The following is a 19,810-nucleotide window of genomic DNA, read 5'->3' on the forward strand; positions in this document are numbered from 1 at the left end:
ATTACCGAAAATTTTTTTATTAATATCTTGGAAACTAATAAATAGCTGAACTAAGATTATGTATTTGAGGACCCCAAACTTTTTTCTATTTTTTTACACAATGTAACAACTGTTGACAAAAAACGCAACAAAAAAAAGATTTTTCTTTTGTCCAACTAAAAGAGGTACATTCTAATCTCAGTAGAGACTCATCATAAGATAAATTATCATAACATGAGTAATAAATGGTTACATATCAGTGATAACTGATCGGTATAAACTTTTATCTGTAAATCCTTCAGTTCATACAAAATCACCAACAACAAAAGCCAAACGGTAAGCAATTTCCTTATTTCTACCTCTATTATATGAATATTTGAAATATAAATTTGGGGTGAACTTAACAATCGCGCATTAACAATATTTTGTTATTTTTTTTATCGAAACTGAAATATTTACATAGATGTAATCCTGATGTGTTATACCCGTTAGAATCCAACGAGGAATCGAGGAGAAAGGTGTGTTCGGAAGCGCTGGAACAGTATTGATTGAGAAGAAAGAGAGATATCTTATATGACTCGTGCATTCAGGTGGTCACACCGATGATTTTGTACTGAAACTTATTATAATGGCGATTTATAGGAATTTTATCGAATCGTTATTAATTATTAAGTAATTAATTCATTCATTTTATCGACAAATAGGGATGACCATGTTTGATCACATCTCGAGGCACCTTGCAGTACAGTCGCCCCACGTGTTACTGACATGGACATTCCTAAATCGTACATTCGAACAGATATCAAAACCTTAACAATCTCTATACCTATACGTAAAGAATATGTTCAAAATATTATAGAATGTCCAAGCAAGTCAAAGAGTCCTTCTCATTTTCCCTGTCTTTTATAGAACTTAGGTGAAAGAGAATTGGTTCCTCATACAGAAACGCAGAACGCTAGAATACAAAACACAAAAACAATTGTTACGGCAGAAACAACAAATTCGCAGCAACAAAGCAGTGCGGCAAAACTACGGACGAATCATTACAAAGCCTTTTACAAAATCAGAGTGTACCGGATATGGATACAGACATATCTTCGCATGATTGTAAATGCAAAGACGGATGTTCTACACGGCGATGTGGCTGCGTAGCAGCTGGAATTTTATGTGAACAACGGTGCGAATGCAAACATTATGGATGTGATAATCAGGTACACGAATCACCTTCTTCGACTCCTCTTTCTAATTCACGACCGCCCTAACGCAAATTTGGATATTAATTTTTTTGGTAAAAACAACAAATTCGCAGCAACAGAGCAGTGCGGGGAAAACTACGGATGAATCGTCACAAAGCCGTTCACAAGATGAGAGTGTGGCAGATTTAGATACAAAGAAATCTTCGCAGGCTTGTAAATGCAATAAAGATTGTACTACACGGCGATGTGGCTGCGTAGCAGCTGGCATTCTATGTGGACAACGGTGCGAATGCAAACATTATGGATGTGATAATCAGGTACACGAATCACCTTCTTCGACTCCTCTTTCTAATTCGCGACCGCCCTAACGCAAATTTGGATATTAATTTTTTTGGTAAAAACAACAAATTCGCAGCAACAGAGCAGTGCGGGGAAAACTACGGATGAATCGTCACAAAGCCGTTCACAAGATGAGAGTGTGGCAGATTTAGATACAAAGAAATCTTCGCATGCTTGTGAATGCAAAAACGGATGTTCTACACGGCGATGTGGCTGCGTAACAGCTGGCACGCTATGTGGACAACGGTGCAAATGCAAACATTATGGATGTGACAATCAGGTACACGAATCACCTTCTTCGACTCCTCTTTCTAATTCACGACCGCCATAACGCAAATTTGGATATTAATTTTTTTGGTAAAAACAACAAATTCGCAGCAACAGAGCAGTGCGGGGAAAACTACAGATGAATCGTCACAAAGCCGTTCACAAGATGAGAGTGTGGCAGATTTAGATACAAAGAAATCTTCGCAGGCTTGTAAATGCAATAAAGATTGTACTACACGGCGATGTGGCTGCGTAGCAGCTGGCATTCTATGTGGACAACGGTGCGAATGCAAACATTATGGATGTGATAATCAGGTACACGAATCACCTTCTTCGACTCCTCCTTCTAATTCACGACCGCCCTAACGCAAATTTGGATATTAATTTTTTTGGTAAAAACAACAAATTCGCAGCAACAGAGCAGTGCGGGGAAAACTACGGATGAATCGTCACAAAGCCGTTCACAAGATGAGAGTGTGGCAGATTTAGATACAAAGAAATCTTCGCATGCTTGTGAATGCAAAAACAGATGTTCTACACGGCGATGTGGCTGCGTAACAGCTGGCACTCTATGTGGACAACGGTGCAAATGCAAACATTATGGATGTGACAATCAGGTACACGAATCACCTTCTTCGACTCCTCTTTCTAATTCACGACCGCCCTAACGCAAATTTGGATATTAATTTTTTTGGTAAAAACAACAAATTCGCAGCAACAGAGCAGTGCGGGGAAAACTACGGATGAATCGTCACAAAGCCGTTCACAAGATGAGAGTGTGGCAGATTTAGATACAAAGAAATCTTCGCAGGCTTGTAAATGCAAAAACGGATGTTCTACACGGCGATGTGGCTGCGTAACAGCTGGCACTCTATGTGGACAACGGTGCGAATGCAAACATTATGGATGTGATAATCAGGTACACGAATCACCTTCTTCGACTCCTCTTTCTAATTCACGACCGCCCTAACGCAAATTTGGATATTAATTTTTTTGGTAAAAACAACAAATTCGCAGCAACAGAGCAGTGCGGGGAAAACTACGGATGAATCGTCACAAAGCCGTTCACAAGATGAGAGTGTGGCAGATTTAGATACAAAGAAATCTTCGCAGGCTTGTAAATGCAATAAAGATTGTACTACACGGCGATGTGGCTGCGTAGCAGCTGGCATTCTATGTGGACAACGGTGCGAATGCAAACATTATGGATGTGACAATCAGGTACACGAATCACCTTCTTCGACTCCTCTTTCTAATTCACGACCGCCCTAACGCAAATTTGGATATTAATTTTTTTGGTAAAAACAACAAATTCGCAGCAACAGAGCAGTGCGGGGAAAACTACGGATGAATCGTCACAAAGCCGTTCACAAGATGAGAGTGTGGCAGATTTAGATACAAAGAAATCTTCGCAGGCTTGTAAATGCAATAAAGATTGTACTACACGGCGATGTGGCTGCGTAGCAGCTGGCATTCTATGTGGACAACGGTGCGAATGCAAACATTATGGATGTGATAATCAGGTACACGAATCACCTTCTTCGACTCCTCCTTCTAATTCACGACCGCCCTAACGCAAATTTGGATATTAATTTTTTTGGTAAAAACAACAAATTCGCAGCAACAGAGCAGTGCGGGGAAAACTACGGATGAATCGTCACAAAGCCGTTCACAAGATGAGAGTGTGGCAGATTTAGATACAAAGAAATCTTCGCATGCTTGTGAATGCAAAAACAGATGTTCTACACGGCGATGTGGCTGCGTAACAGCTGGCACTCTATGTGGACAACGGTGCAAATGCAAACATTATGGATGTGACAATCAGGTACACGAATCACCTTCTTCGACTCCTCTTTCTAATTCACGACCGCCCTAACGCAAATTTGGATATTAATTTTTTTGGTAAAAACAACAAATTCGCAGCAACAGAGCAGTGCGGGGAAAACTACGGATGAATCGTCACAAAGCCGTTCACAAGATGAGAGTGTGGCAGATTTAGATACAAAGAAATCTTCGCAGGCTTGTAAATGCAAAAACGGATGTTCTACACGGCGATGTGGCTGCGTAACAGCTGGCACTCTATGTGGACAACGGTGCGAATGCAAACATTATGGATGTGATAATCAGGTACACGAATCACCTTCTTCGACTCCTCTTTCTAATTCACGACCGCCCTAACGCAAATTTGGATATTAATTTTTTTGGTAAAAACAACAAATTCGCAGCAACAGAGCAGTGCGGGGAAAACTACGGATGAATCGTCACAAAGCCGTTCACAAGATGAGAGTGTGGCAGATTTAGATACAAAGAAATCTTCGCAGGCTTGTAAATGCAATAAAGATTGTACTACACGGCGATGTGGCTGCGTAGCAGCTGGCATTCTATGTGGACAACGGTGCGAATGCAAACATTATGGATGTGACAATCAGGTACACGAATCACCTTCTTCGACTCCTCTTTCTAATTCACGACCGCCCTAACGCAAATTTGGATATTAATTTTTTTGGTAAAAACAACAAATTCGCAGCAACAGAGCAGTGCGGGGAAAACTACGGATGAATCGTCACAAAGCCGTTCACAAGATGAGAGTGTGGCAGATTTAGATACAAAGAAATCTTCGCAGGCTTGTAAATGCAATAAAGATTGTACTACACGGCGATGTGGCTGCGTAGCAGCTGGCATTCTATGTGGACAACGGTGCGAATGCAAACATTATGGATGTGATAATCAGGTACACGAATCACCTTCTTCGACTCCTCCTTCTAATTCACGACCGCCCTAAAGCAAATTTGGATATTAATTTTTTTGGTAAAAACAACAAATTCGCAGCAACAGAGCAGTGCGGGGAAAACTACAGATGAATCGTCACAAAGCCGTTCACAAGATGAGAGTGTGGCAGATTTAGATACAAAGAAATCTTCGCAGGCTTGTAAATGCAATAAAGATTGTACTACACGGCGATGTGGCTGCGTAGCAGCTGGCATTCTATGTGGACAACGGTGCGAATGCAAACATTATGGATGTGATAATCAGGTACACGAATCACCTTCTTCGACTCCTCCTTCTAATTCACGACCGCCCTAACGCAAATTTGGATATTAATTTTTTTGGTAAAAACAACAAATTCGCAGCAACAGAGCAGTGCGGGGAAAACTACGGATGAATCGTCACAAAGCCGTTCACAAGATGAGAGTGTGGCAGATTTAGATACAAAGAAATCTTCGCATGCTTGTGAATGCAAAAACAGATGTTCTACACGGCGATGTGGCTGCGTAACAGCTGGCACTCTATGTGGACAACGGTGCAAATGCAAACATTATGGATGTGACAATCAGGTACACGAATCACCTTCTTCGACTCCTCTTTCTAATTCACGACCGCCCTAACGCAAATTTGGATATTAATTTTTTTGGTAAAAACAACAAATTCGCAGCAACAGAGCAGTGCGGGGAAAACTACGGATGAATCGTCACAAAGCCGTTCACAAGATGAGAGTGTGGCAGATTTAGATACAAAGAAATCTTCGCAGGCTTGTAAATGCAAAAACGGATGTTCTACACGGCGATGTGGCTGCGTAACAGCTGGCACTCTATGTGGACAACGGTGCGAATGCAAACATTATGGATGTGATAATCAGGTACACGAATCACCTTCTTCGACTCCTCTTTCTAATTCACGACCGCCCTAACGCAAATTTGGATATTAATTTTTTTGGTAAAAACAACAAATTCGCAGCAACAGAGCAGTGCGGGGAAAACTACGGATGAATCGTCACAAAGCCGTTCACAAGATGAGAGTGTGGCAGATTTAGATACAAAGAAATCTTCGCAGGCTTGTAAATGCAATAAAGATTGTACTACACGGCGATGTGGCTGCGTAGCAGCTGGCATTCTATGTGGACAACGGTGCGAATGCAAACATTATGGATGTGACAATCAGGTACACGAATCACCTTCTTCGACTCCTCTTTCTAATTCACGACCGCCCTAACGCAAATTTGGATATTAATTTTTTTGGTAAAAACAACAAATTCGCAGCAACAGAGCAGTGCGGGGAAAACTACGGATGAATCGTCACAAAGCCGTTCACAAGATGAGAGTGTGGCAGATTTAGATACAAAGAAATCTTCGCAGGCTTGTAAATGCAATAAAGATTGTACTACACGGCGATGTGGCTGCGTAGCAGCTGGCATTCTATGTGGACAACGGTGCGAATGCAAACATTATGGATGTGATAATCAGGTACACGAATCACCTTCTTCGACTCCTCCTTCTAATTCACGACCGCCCTAACGCAAATTTGGATATTAATTTTTTTGGTAAAAACAACAAATTCGCAGCAACAGAGCAGTGCGGGGAAAACTACGGATGAATCGTCACAAAGCCGTTCACAAGATGAGAGTGTGGCAGATTTAGATACAAAGAAATCTTCGCATGCTTGTGAATGCAAAAACAGATGTTCTACACGGCGATGTGGCTGCGTAACAGCTGGCACTCTATGTGGACAACGGTGCAAATGCAAACATTATGGATGTGACAATCAGGTACACGAATCACCTTCTTCGACTCCTCTTTCTAATTCACGACCGCCCTAACGCAAATTTGGATATTAATTTTTTTGGTAAAAACAACAAATTCGCAGCAACAGAGCAGTGCGGGGAAAACTACGGATGAATCGTCACAAAGCCGTTCACAAGATGAGAGTGTGGCAGATTTAGATACAAAGAAATCTTCGCAGGCTTGTAAATGCAAAAACGGATGTTCTACACGGCGATGTGGCTGCGTAACAGCTGGCACTCTATGTGGACAACGGTGCGAATGCAAACATTATGGATGTGATAATCAGGTACACGAATCACCTTCTTCGACTCCTCTTTCTAATTCACGACCGCCCTAACGCAAATTTGGATATTAATTTTTTTGGTAAAAACAACAAATTCGCAGCAACAGAGCAGTGCGGGGAAAACTACGGATGAATCGTCACAAAGCCGTTCACAAGATGAGAGTGTGGCAGATTTAGATACAAAGAAATCTTCGCAGGCTTGTAAATGCAATAAAGATTGTACTACACGGCGATGTGGCTGCGTAGCAGCTGGCATTCTATGTGGACAACGGTGCGAATGCAAACATTATGGATGTGACAATCAGGTACACGAATCACCTTCTTCGACTCCTCTTTCTAATTCACGACCGCCCTAACGCAAATTTGGATATTAATTTTTTTGGTAAAAACAACAAATTCGCAGCAACAGAGCAGTGCGGGGAAAACTACGGATGAATCGTCACAAAGCCGTTCACAAGATGAGAGTGTGGCAGATTTAGATACAAAGAAATCTTCGCAGGCTTGTAAATGCAAAAACGGATGTTCTACACGGCGATGTGGCTGCGTAACAGCTGGCACTCTATGTGGACAACGGTGCGAATGCAAACATTATGGATGTGATAATCAGGTACACGAATCACCTTCTTCGACTCCTCTTTCTAATTCACGACCGCCCTAACGCAAATTTGGATATTAATTTTTTTGGTAAAAACAACAAATTCGCAGCAACAGAGCAGTGCGGGGAAAACTACGGATGAATCGTCACAAAGCCGTTCACAAGATGAGAGTGTGGCAGATTTAGATACAAAGAAATCTTCGCAGGCTTGTAAATGCAATAAAGATTGTACTACACGGCGATGTGGCTGCGTAGCAGCTGGCATTCTATGTGGACAACGGTGCGAATGCAAACATTATGGATGTGACAATCAGGTACACGAATCACCTTCTTCGACTCCTCTTTCTAATTCACGACCGCCCTAACGCAAATTTGGATATTAATTTTTTTGGTAAAAACAACAAATTCGCAGCAACAGAGCAGTGCGGGGAAAACTACGGATGAATCGTCACAAAGCCGTTCACAAGATGAGAGTGTGGCAGATTTAGATACAAAGAAATCTTCGCAGGCTTGTAAATGCAATAAAGATTGTACTACACGGCGATGTGGCTGCGTAGCAGCTGGCATTCTATGTGGACAACGGTGCGAATGCAAACATTATGGATGTGATAATCAGGTACACGAATCACCTTCTTCGACTCCTCCTTCTAATTCACGACCGCCCTAAAGCAAATTTGGATATTAATTTTTTTGGTAAAAACAACAAATTCGCAGCAACAGAGCAGTGCGGGGAAAACTACGGATGAATCGTCACAAAGCCGTTCACAAGATGAGAGTGTGGCAGATTTAGATACAAAGAAATCTTCGCAGGCTTGTAAATGCAAAAACGGATGTTCTACACGGCGATGTGGCTGCGTAACAGCTGGCACTCTATGTGGACAACGGTGCGAATGCAAACATTATGGATGTGATAATCAGGTACACGAATCACCTTCTTCGACTCCTCTTTCTAATTCACGACCGCCCTAACGCAAATTTGGATATTAATTTTTTTGGTAAAAACAACAAATTCGCAGCAACAGAGCAGTGCGGGGAAAACTACGGATGAATCGTCACAAAGCCGTTCACAAGATGAGAGTGTGGCAGATTTAGATACAAAGAAATCTTCGCAGGCTTGTAAATGCAATAAAGATTGTACTACACGGCGATGTGGCTGCGTAGCAGCTGGCATTCTATGTGGACAACGGTGCGAATGCAAACATTATGGATGTGACAATCAGGTACACGAATCACCTTCTTCGACTCCTCTTTCTAATTCACGACCGCCCTAACGCAAATTTGGATATTAATTTTTTTGGTAAAAACAACAAATTCGCAGCAACAGAGCAGTGCGGGGAAAACTACGGATGAATCGTCACAAAGCCGTTCACAAGATGAGAGTGTGGCAGATTTAGATACAAAGAAATCTTCGCAGGCTTGTAAATGCAAAAACGGATGTTCTACACGGCGATGTGGCTGCGTAACAGCTGGCACTCTATGTGGACAACGGTGCGAATGCAAACATTATGGATGTGATAATCAGGTACACGAATCACCTTCTTCGACTCCTCTTTCTAATTCACGACCGCCCTAACGCAAATTTGGATATTAATTTTTTTGGTAAAAACAACAAATTCGCAGCAACAGAGCAGTGCGGGGAAAACTACGGATGACTCGTCACAAAGCCGTTCACAAGATGAGAGTGTGGCAGATTTAGATACAAAGAAATCTTCGCATGCTTGTGAATGCAAAAACAGATGTTCTACACGGCGATGTGGCTGCGTAACAGCTGGCACTCTATGTGGACAACGGTGCAAATGCAAACATTATGGATGTGACAATCAGGTACACGAATCACCTTCTTCGACTCCTCTTTCTAATTCACGACCGCCCTAACGCAAATTTGGATATTAATTTTTTTGGTAAAAACAACAAATTCGCAGCAACAGAGCAGTGCGGGGAAAACTACGGATGAATCGTCACAAAGCCGTTCACAAGATGAGAGTGTGGCAGATTTAGATACAAAGAAATCTTCGCATGCTTGTGAATGCAAAAACAGATGTTCTACACGGCGATGTGGCTGCGTAACAGCTGGCACTCTATGTGGACAACGGTGCAAATGCAAACATTATGGATGTGACAATCAGGTACACGAATCACCTTCTTCGACTCCTCTTTCTAATTCACGACCGCCCTAACGCAAATTTGGATATTAATTTTTTTGGTAAAAACAACAAATTCGCAGCAACAGAGCAGTGCGGGGAAAACTACGGATGAATCGTCACAAAGCCGTTCACAAGATGAGAGTGTGGCAGATTTAGATACAAAGAAATCTTCGCAGGCTTGTAAATGCAAAAACGGATGTTCTACACGGCGATGTGGCTGCGTAACAGCTGGCACTCTATGTGGACAACGGTGCGAATGCAAACATTATGGATGTGATAATCAGGTACACGAATCACCTTCTTCGACTCCTCTTTCTAATTCACGACCGCCCTAACGCAAATTTGGATATTAATTTTTTTGGTAAAAACAACAAATTCGCAGCAACAGAGCAGTGCGGGGAAAACTACGGATGAATCGTCACAAAGCCGTTCACAAGATGAGAGTGTGGCAGATTTAGATACAAAGAAATCTTCGCAGGCTTGTAAATGCAATAAAGATTGTACTACACGGCGATGTGGCTGCGTAGCAGCTGGCATTCTATGTGGACAACGGTGCAAATGCAAACATTATGGATGTGACAATCAGGTACACGAATCACCTTCTTCGACTCCTCTTTCTAATTCACGACCGCCCTAACGCAAATTTGGATATTAATTTTTTTGGTAAAAACAACAAATTCGCAGCAACAGAGCAGTGCGGGGAAAACTACGGATGAATCGTCACAAAGCCGTTCACAAGATGAGAGTGTGGCAGATTTAGATACAAAGAAATCTTCGCAGGCTTGTAAATGCAATAAAGATTGTACTACACGGCGATGTGGCTGCGTAGCAGCTGGCATTCTATGTGGACAACGGTGCGAATGCAAACATTATGGATGTGATAATCAGGTACACGAATCACCTTCTTCGACTCCTCTTTCTAATTCACGACCGCCATAACGCAAATTTGGATATTAATCTTTTTAGGCAAAAACAACAAATTCGCAGCAACAGAGCAGTGCGGCAGAAACTACGGATGAATCGTCACAAAGCCGTTCACAAGATGAGAGTGTGGCAGATTTAGATACAAAGAAATCTTCGGATGCTTGTGAATGCAAAGACGGATGTTCTACACGGCGATGTGGCTGCGTAGCAGCTAACATTCTATGTGGACAACGGTGCGAATGCAAACATTGTGGATGTGATAATCAGGTACATGCATCTCCTTCTTTGTCTCCTCCTTCTAATTCATGACTCCCCTAACGCTAATTTGGATATTAATCTTTTTAGGTAGAAACAACGAAATCGCAGCAACAGAGCAGTGCGGCAGAAACTACGGATGAATCGTCACAAAGCCGTTCACAAGATGAGAGTGTGGCAGATTTAGATACAAAGAAATCTTCGCATGTTTGTGAATGCAAAACAGGATGTTCTACACGGCGATGTGGCTGCGTAGCAACTAACATTCTATGTGGACAACAGTGCGAATGCAAATATTATGGATGTGATAATCAGGTACACGAATCACCTTCTTCGACTCCTCTTTCTAATTCACGACCGCCCTAACGCAAATTTGGATATTAATCTTTTTAGGCAAAAACAACAAATTCGCAGCAACAGAGCAGTGCGGCAGAAACTACGGATGAATCGTCACAAAGCCGTTCACAAGATGAGAGTGTGGCAGATTTAGATACAAAGAAATCTTCGGATGCTTGTGAATGCAAAGACGGATGTTCTACACGGCGATGTGGCTGCGTAGCAGCTAACATTCTATGTGGACAACGGTGCGAATGCAAACATTGTGGATGTGATAATCAGGTACACGAATCACCTTCTTCGACTCCTCTTTCTAATTCACGACCGCCCTAACGCAAATTTGGATATTAATCTTTTTAGGCAAAAACAACACATTCGCAGCAACAGAGCAGTGCGGCAGAAACTACGGATGAATCGTCACAAAGCCGTTCACAAGATGAGAGTGTGGCAGATTTAGATACAAAGAAATCTTCGGATGCTTGTGAATGCAAAGACGGATGTTCTACACGGCGATGTGGCTGCGTAGCAGCTAACATTCTATGTGGACAACGGTGCGAATGCAAACATTGTGGATGTGATAATCAGGTACATGCATCTCCTTCTTTGTCTCCTCCTTCTAATTCATGACTCCCCTAACGCTAATTTGGATATTAATCTTTTTAGGTAGAAACAACGAAATCGCAGCAACAGAGCAGTGCGGCAGAAACTACGGATGAATCGTCACAAAGCCGTTCACAAGATGAGAGTGTGGCAGATTTAGATACAAAGAAATCTTCGCATGTTTGTGAATGCAAAACAGGATGTTCTACACGGCGATGTGGCTGCGTAGCAACTAACATTCTATGTGGTGAACAGTGCGAATGCAAATATTATGGATGTGATAATCAGGTACACGAATCACCTTCTTCGACTCCTCTTTCTAATTCACGACCAACCTAACGCAAATTTGGATATTAATTTTTTTGGTAAAAACAACAAATTCGCAGCAACAGAGCAGTGCGGGGAAAACTACGGATGAATCGTCACAAAGCCGTTCACAAGATGAGAGTGTGGCAGATTTAGATACAAAGAAATCTTCGCATGTTTGTGAATGCAAAACAGGATGTTCTACACGGCGATGTGGCTGCGTAGCAACTAACATTCTATGTGGTGAACAGTGCGAATGCAAATATTATGAATGTGATAATCAGGTACACGAATCACCTTCTTCGACTCCTCTTTCTAATTCACGACCGCCCTAACGCAAATTTGGATATTAATCTTTTTAGGCAAAAACAACAAATTCGCAGCAACAGAGCAGTGCGGCAGAAACTACGGATGAATCGTCACAAAGCCGTTCACAAGATGAGAGTGTGGCAGATTTAGATACAAAGAAATCTTCGCATGTTTGTGAATGCAAAACAGGATGTTCTACACGGCGATGTGGCTGCGTAGCAACTAACATTCTATGTGGACAACAGTGCGAATGCAAATATTATGGATGTGATAATCAGGTACACGAATCACCTTCTTCGACTCCTCTTTCTAATTCACGACCGCCCTAACGCAAATTTGGATATTAATCTTTTTAGGCAAAAACAACAAATTCGAAGCAACAGAGCAGTGCGGCAGAAACTACGGATGAATCGTCACAAAGCCGTTCACAAGATGAGAGTGTGGCAGATTTAGATACAAAGAAATCTTCGGATGCTTGTGAATGCAAAGACGGATGTTCTACACGGCGATGTGGCTGCGTAGCAGCTAACATTCTATGTGGACAACGGTGCGAATGCAAACATTGTGGATGTGATAATCAGGTACATGCATCTCCTTCTTTGTCTCCTCCTTCTAATTCATGACTCCCCTAACGCTAATTTGGATATTAATCTTTTTAGGTAGAAACAACGAAATCAAAGCAACAGAGCAGTGCGGCAGAAACTACGGATGAATCGTCACAAAGCCGTTCACAAGATGAGAGTGTGGCAGATTTAGATACAAAGAAATCTTCGCATGTTTGTGAATGCAAAACAGGATGTTCTACACGGCGATGTGGCTGCGTAGCAACTAACATTCTATGTGGACAACAGTGCGAATGCAAATATTATGGATGTGATAATCAGGTACACGAATCACCTTCTTCGACTCCTCTTTCTAATTCACGACCGCCCTAACGCAAATTTGGATATTAATCTTTTTAGGCAAAAACAACAAATTCGCAGCAACAGAGCAGTGCGGCAGAAACTACGGATGAATCGTCACAAAGCCGTTCACAAGATGAGAGTGTGGCAGATTTAGATACAAAGAAATCTTCGGATGCTTGTGAATGCAAAGACGGATGTTCTACACGGCGATGTGGCTGCGTAGCAGCTAACATTCTATGTGGACAACGGTGCGAATGCAAACATTGTGGATGTGATAATCAGGTACACGAATCACCTTCTTCGACTCCTCTTTCTAATTCACGACCGCCCTAACGCAAATTTGGATATTAATCTTTTTAGGCAAAAACAACACATTCGCAGCAACAGAGCAGTGCGGCAGAAACTACGGATGAATCGTCACAAAGCCGTTCACAAGATGAGAGTGTGGCAGATTTAGATACAAAGAAATCTTCGGATGCTTGTGAATGCAAAGACGGATGTTCTACACGGCGATGTGGCTGCGTAGCAGCTAACATTCTATGTGGACAACGGTGCGAATGCAAACATTGTGGATGTGATAATCAGGTACATGCATCTCCTTCTTTGTCTCCTCCTTCTAATTCATGACTCCCCTAACGCTAATTTGGATATTAATCTTTTTAGGTAGAAACAACGAAATCGCAGCAACAGAGCAGTGCGGCAGAAACTACGGATGAATCGTCACAAAGCCGTTCACAAGATGAGAGTGTGGCAGATTTAGATACAAAGAAATCTTCGCATGTTTGTGAATGCAAAACAGGATGTTCTACACGGCGATGTGGCTGCGTAGCAACTAACATTCTATGTGGACAACAGTGCGAATGCAAATATTATGGATGTGATAATCAGGTACACGAATCACCTTCTTCGACTCCTCTTTCTAATTCACGACCGCCCTAACGCAAATTTGGATATTAATCTTTTTAGGCAAAAACAACACATTCGCAGCAACAGAGCAGTGCGGCAGAAACTACGGATGAATCGTCACAAAGCCGTTCACAAGATGAGAGTGTGGCAGATTTAGATACAAAGAAATCTTCGGATGCTTGTGAATGCAAAGACGGATGTTCTACACGGCGATGTGGCTGCGTAGCAGCTAACATTCTATGTGGACAACGGTGCGAATGCAAACATTGTGGATGTGATAATCAGGTACATGCATCTCCTTCTTTGTCTCCTCCTTCTAATTCATGACTCCCCTAACGCTAATTTGGATATTAATCTTTTTAGGTAGAAACAACGAAATCGCAGCAACAGAGCAGTGCGGCAGAAACTACGGATGAATCGTCACAAAGCCGTTCACAAGATGAGAGTGTGGCAGATTTAGATACAAAGAAATCTTCGCATGTTTGTGAATGCAAAACAGGATGTTCTACACGGCGATGTGGCTGCGTAGCAACTAACATTCTATGTGGTGAACAGTGCGAATGCAAATATTATGGATGTGATAATCAGGTACACGAATCACCTTCTTCGACTCCTCTTTCTAATTCACGACCAACCTAACGCAAATTTGGATATTAATTTTTTTGGTAAAAACAACAAATTCGCAGCAACAGAGCAGTGCGGGGAAAACTACGGATGAATCGTCACAAAGCCGTTCACAAGATGAGAGTGTGGCAGATTTAGATACAAAGAAATCTTCGCATGTTTGTGAATGCAAAACAGGATGTTCTACACGGCGATGTGGCTGCGTAGCAACTAACATTCTATGTGGTGAACAGTGCGAATGCAAATATTATGAATGTGATAATCAGGTACACGAATCACCTTCTTCGACTCCTCTTTCTAATTCACGACCGCCCTAACGCAAATTTGGATATTAATCTTTTTAGGCAAAAACAACAAATTCGCAGCAACAGAGCAGTGCGGCAGAAACTACGGATGAATCGTCACAAAGCCGTTCACAAGATGAGAGTGTGGCAGATTTAGATACAAAGAAATCTTCGCATGTTTGTGAATGCAAAACAGGATGTTCTACACGGCGATGTGGCTGCGTAGCAACTAACATTCTATGTGGACAACAGTGCGAATGCAAATATTATGGATGTGATAATCAGGTACACGAATCACCTTCTTCGACTCCTCTTTCTAATTCACGACCGCCCTAACGCAAATTTGGATATTAATCTTTTTAGGCAAAAACAACAAATTCGAAGCAACAGAGCAGTGCGGCAGAAACTACGGATGAATCGTCACAAAGCCGTTCACAAGATGAGAGTGTGGCAGATTTAGATACAAAGAAATCTTCGGATGCTTGTGAATGCAAAGACGGATGTTCTACACGGCGATGTGGCTGCGTAGCAGCTAACATTCTATGTGGACAACGGTGCGAATGCAAACATTGTGGATGTGATAATCAGGTACATGCATCTCCTTCTTTGTCTCCTCCTTCTAATTCATGACTCCCCTAACGCTAATTTGGATATTAATCTTTTTAGGTAGAAACAACGAAATCAAAGCAACAGAGCAGTGCGGCAGAAACTACGGATGAATCGTCACAAAGCCGTTCACAAGATGAGAGTGTGGCAGATTTAGATACAAAGAAATCTTCGCATGTTTGTGAATGCAAAACAGGATGTTCTACACGGCGATGTGGCTGCGTAGCAACTAACATTCTATGTGGACAACAGTGCGAATGCAAATATTATGGATGTGATAATCAGGTACACGAATCACCTTCTTCGACTCCTCTTTCTAATTCACGACCGCCCTAACGCAAATTTGGATATTAATCTTTTTAGGCAAAAACAACAAATTCGCAGCAACAGAGCAGTGCGGCAGAAACTACGGATGAATCGTCACAAAGCCGTTCACAAGATGAGAGTGTGGCAGATTTAGATACAAAGAAATCTTCGGATGCTTGTGAATGCAAAGACGGATGTTCTACACGGCGATGTGGCTGCGTAGCAGCTAACATTCTATGTGGACAACGGTGCGAATGCAAACATTGTGGATGTGATAATCAGGTACACGAATCACCTTCTTCGACTCCTCTTTCTAATTCACGACCGCCCTAACGCAAATTTGGATATTAATCTTTTTAGGCAAAAACAACACATTCGCAGCAACAGAGCAGTGCGGCAGAAACTACGGATGAATCGTCACAAAGCCGTTCACAAGATGAGAGTGTGGCAGATTTAGATACAAAGAAATCTTCGGATGCTTGTGAATGCAAAGACGGATGTTCTACACGGCGATGTGGCTGCGTAGCAGCTAACATTCTATGTGGACAACGGTGCGAATGCAAACATTGTGGATGTGATAATCAGGTACATGCATCTCCTTCTTTGTCTCCTCCTTCTAATTCATGACTCCCCTAACGCTAATTTGGATATTAATCTTTTTAGGTAGAAACAACGAAATCGCAGCAACAGAGCAGTGCGGCAGAAACTACGGATGAATCGTCACAAAGCCGTTCACAAGATGAGAGTGTGGCAGATTTAGATACAAAGAAATCTTCGCATGTTTGTGAATGCAAAACAGGATGTTCTACACGGCGATGTGGCTGCGTAGCAACTAACATTCTATGTGGTGAACAGTGCGAATGCAAATATTATGGATGTGATAATCAGGTACACGAATCACCTTCTTCGACTCCTCTTTCTAATTCACGACCAACCTAACGCAAATTTGGATATTAATTTTTTTGGTAAAAACAACAAATTCGCAGCAACAGAGCAGTGCGGGGAAAACTACGGATGAATCGTCACAAAGCCGTTCACAAGATGAGAGTGTGGCAGATTTAGATACAAAGAAATCTTCGCATGTTTGTGAATGCAAAACAGGATGTTCTACACGGCGATGTGGCTGCGTAGCAACTAACATTCTATGTGGTGAACAGTGCGAATGCAAATATTATGAATGTGATAATCAGGTACACGAATCACCTTCTTCGACTCCTCTTTCTAATTCACGACCGCCCTAACGCAAATTTGGATATTAATCTTTTTAGGCAAAAACAACAAATTCGCAGCAACAGAGCAGTGCGGCAGAAACTACGGATGAATCGTCACAAAGCCGTTCACAAGATGAGAGTGTGGCAGATTTAGATACAAAGAAATCTTCGCATGTTTGTGAATGCAAAACAGGATGTTCTACACGGCGATGTGGCTGCGTAGCAACTAACATTCTATGTGGACAACAGTGCGAATGCAAATATTATGGATGTGATAATCAGGTACACGAATCACCTTCTTCGACTCCTCTTTCTAATTCACGACCGCCCTAACGCAAATTTGGATATTAATCTTTTTAGGCAAAAACAACAAATTCGAAGCAACAGAGCAGTGCGGCAGAAACTACGGATGAATCGTCACAAAGCCGTTCACAAGATGAGAGTGTGGCAGATTTAGATACAAAGAAATCTTCGGATGCTTGTGAATGCAAAGACGGATGTTCTACACGGCGATGTGGCTGCGTAGCAGCTAACATTCTATGTGGACAACGGTGCGAATGCAAACATTGTGGATGTGATAATCAGGTACATGCATCTCCTTCTTTGTCTCCTCCTTCTAATTCATGACTCCCCTAACGCTAATTTGGATATTAATCTTTTTAGGTAGAAACAACGAAATCGCAGCAACAGAGCAGTGCGGCAGAAACTACGGATGAATCGTCACAAAGCCGTTCACAAGATGAGAGTGTGGCAGATTTAGATACAAAGAAATCTTCGCATGTTTGTGAATGCAAAACAGGATGTTCTACACGGCGATGTGGCTGCGTAGCAACTAACATTCTATGTGGACAACAGTGCGAATGCAAATATTATGGATGTGATAATCAGGTACACGAATCACCTTCTTCGACTCCTCTTTCTAATTCACGACCGCCATAACGCAAATTTGGATATTAATCTTTTTAGGCAAAAACAACAAATTCGCAGCAACAGAGCAGTGCGGCAGAAACTACGGATGAATCGTCACAAAGCCGTTCACAAGATGAGAGTGTGGCAGATTTAGATACAAAGAAATCTTCGCATGTTTGTGAATGCAAAACAGGATGTTCTACACGGCGATGTGGCTGCGTAGCAACTAACATTCTATGTGGACAACAGTGCGAATGCAAATATTATGGATGTGATAATCAGGTACACGAATCACCTTCTTCGACTCCTCTTTCTAATTCACGACCGCCCTAACGCAAATTTGGATATTAATCTTTTTAGGCAAAAACAACACATTCGCAGCAACAGAGCAGTGCGGCAGAAACTACGGATGAATCGTCACAAAGCCGTTCACAAGATGAGAGTGTGGCAGATTTAGATACAAAGAAATCTTCGGATGCTTGTGAATGCAAAGACGGATGTTCTACACGGCGATGTGGCTGCGTAGCAGCTAACATTCTATGTGGACAACGGTGCGAATGCAAACATTGTGGATGTGATAATCAGGTACATGCATCTCCTTCTTTGTCTCCTCCTTCTAATTCATGACTCCCCTAACGCTAATTTGGATATTAATCTTTTTAGGTAGAAACAACGAAATCGCAGCAACAGAGCAGTGCGGCAGAAACTACGGATGAATCGTCACAAAGCCGTTCACAAGATGAGAGTGTGGCAGATTTAGATACAAAGAAATCTTCGCATGTTTGTGAATGCAAAACAGGATGTTCTACACGGCGATGTGGCTGCGTAGCAACTAACATTCTATGTGGTGAACAGTGCGAATGCAAATATTATGGATGTGATAATCAGGTACACGAATCACCTTCTTCGACTCCTCTTTCTAATTCACGACCAACCTAACGCAAATTTGGATATTAATTTTTTTGGTAAAAACAACAAATTCGCAGCAACAGAGCAGTGCGGGGAAAACTACGGATGAATCGTCACAAAGCCGTTCACAAGATGAGAGTGTGGCAGATTTAGATACAAAGAAATCTTCGGATGCTTGTGAATGCAAAGACGGATGTTCTACACGGCGATGTGGCTGCGTAGCAGCTAACATTCTATGTGGACAACGGTGCGAATGCAAACATTGTGGATGTGATAATCAGGTACATGAATCTCCTTCTTTGTCTCCTCCTTCTAATTCATGACTCCCCTAACGCTAATTTGGATATTAATCTTTTTAGGTAGAAACAACGAAATCGCAGCAACAGAGCAGTGCGGCAGAAACTACGGATGAATCGTCACAAAGCCGTTCACAAGATGAGAGTGTGGCAGGTTTAGATACAAAGAAATCTTCGCATGTTTGTGAATGCAAAACAGGATGTTCTACACGGCGATGTGGCTGCGTAGCATCTAACATTCTATGTGGACAACAGTGCGAATGCAAATATTATGGATGTGATAATCAGGTACACGAATCACCTTCTTCGACTCCTCTTTCTAATTCACGACCAACCTAACGCAAATTTGGATATTAATCTTTTTAGGTAAAAACAACAAATTCGCAGCAACAGAGCAGTGCGGCAAAAACTACGGATGAATCGTCACAAAACCGTTCACAAGATAAGAGTGTGGCAGATTTAGATACAAAGAAATCTTCGCATGATTGTAAATGCTCTTGAAGTGGTCACCACTTATAAGAAAACTCTACATCTGGTCTTTTTAGTTTCTCAAGCACTGAAGCCATCGACAGCGCGTTTGACAAAAGACTGCGACGAAGTCAGACCATAAACAGTAGACAAGCGACGTTGGCTTCGGGGTTTTCAGTTATTGGGTAACACAGCTAGCGTGCGGATCTGGACCAGCTCAAATTGTATTCTTACTTATAATTACACTTATATTTAAATATATTTTCTGCCTTACAATTTATCCACTAGTTTTCT

The 19,810-nt window shown here is 42.1% G+C and overlaps 1 protein-coding gene across 1 annotated transcript; it reads left to right on the forward strand.

Annotated features, from left to right (window-relative positions):
* The first annotated feature begins 1,475 nt into the window (after positions 1–1,475).
* On the forward strand, positions 1,476–19,549 carry LOC138189427 (balbiani ring protein 3-like). Its single transcript, XM_069131483.1, has 31 exons — positions 1,476–1,481; positions 1,591–1,794; positions 1,893–1,988; positions 2,195–2,398; positions 3,403–3,606; positions 4,611–4,706; positions 4,913–5,116; positions 6,121–6,324; positions 8,839–9,042; positions 9,141–9,344; positions 10,329–10,553; positions 10,935–11,159; positions 11,238–11,462; positions 11,864–12,067; positions 12,146–12,370; positions 12,449–12,673; positions 13,055–13,279; positions 13,358–13,582; positions 13,964–14,188; positions 14,590–14,793; positions 14,872–15,096; positions 15,175–15,399; positions 15,781–16,005; positions 16,084–16,308; positions 16,710–16,913; positions 16,992–17,216; positions 17,295–17,519; positions 17,901–18,125; positions 18,204–18,428; positions 18,830–19,033; positions 19,415–19,549. The coding sequence occupies exons 1-31, from the start codon at positions 1,476–1,478 to the stop codon at positions 19,547–19,549; spliced, it is 6,177 nt and encodes a 2,058-aa protein (XP_068987584.1).
* The last annotated feature ends 261 nt before the right edge of the window (positions 19,550–19,810 follow it).

The sequence above is a fragment of the Bombus flavifrons genome, unplaced genomic scaffold (assembly GCF_040668555.2).
Source record: "Bombus flavifrons isolate JBK064 unplaced genomic scaffold, iyBomFlav1_principal scaffold0040, whole genome shotgun sequence".
Taxonomy (NCBI): Eukaryota; Metazoa; Arthropoda; class Insecta; order Hymenoptera; family Apidae; genus Bombus; species Bombus flavifrons.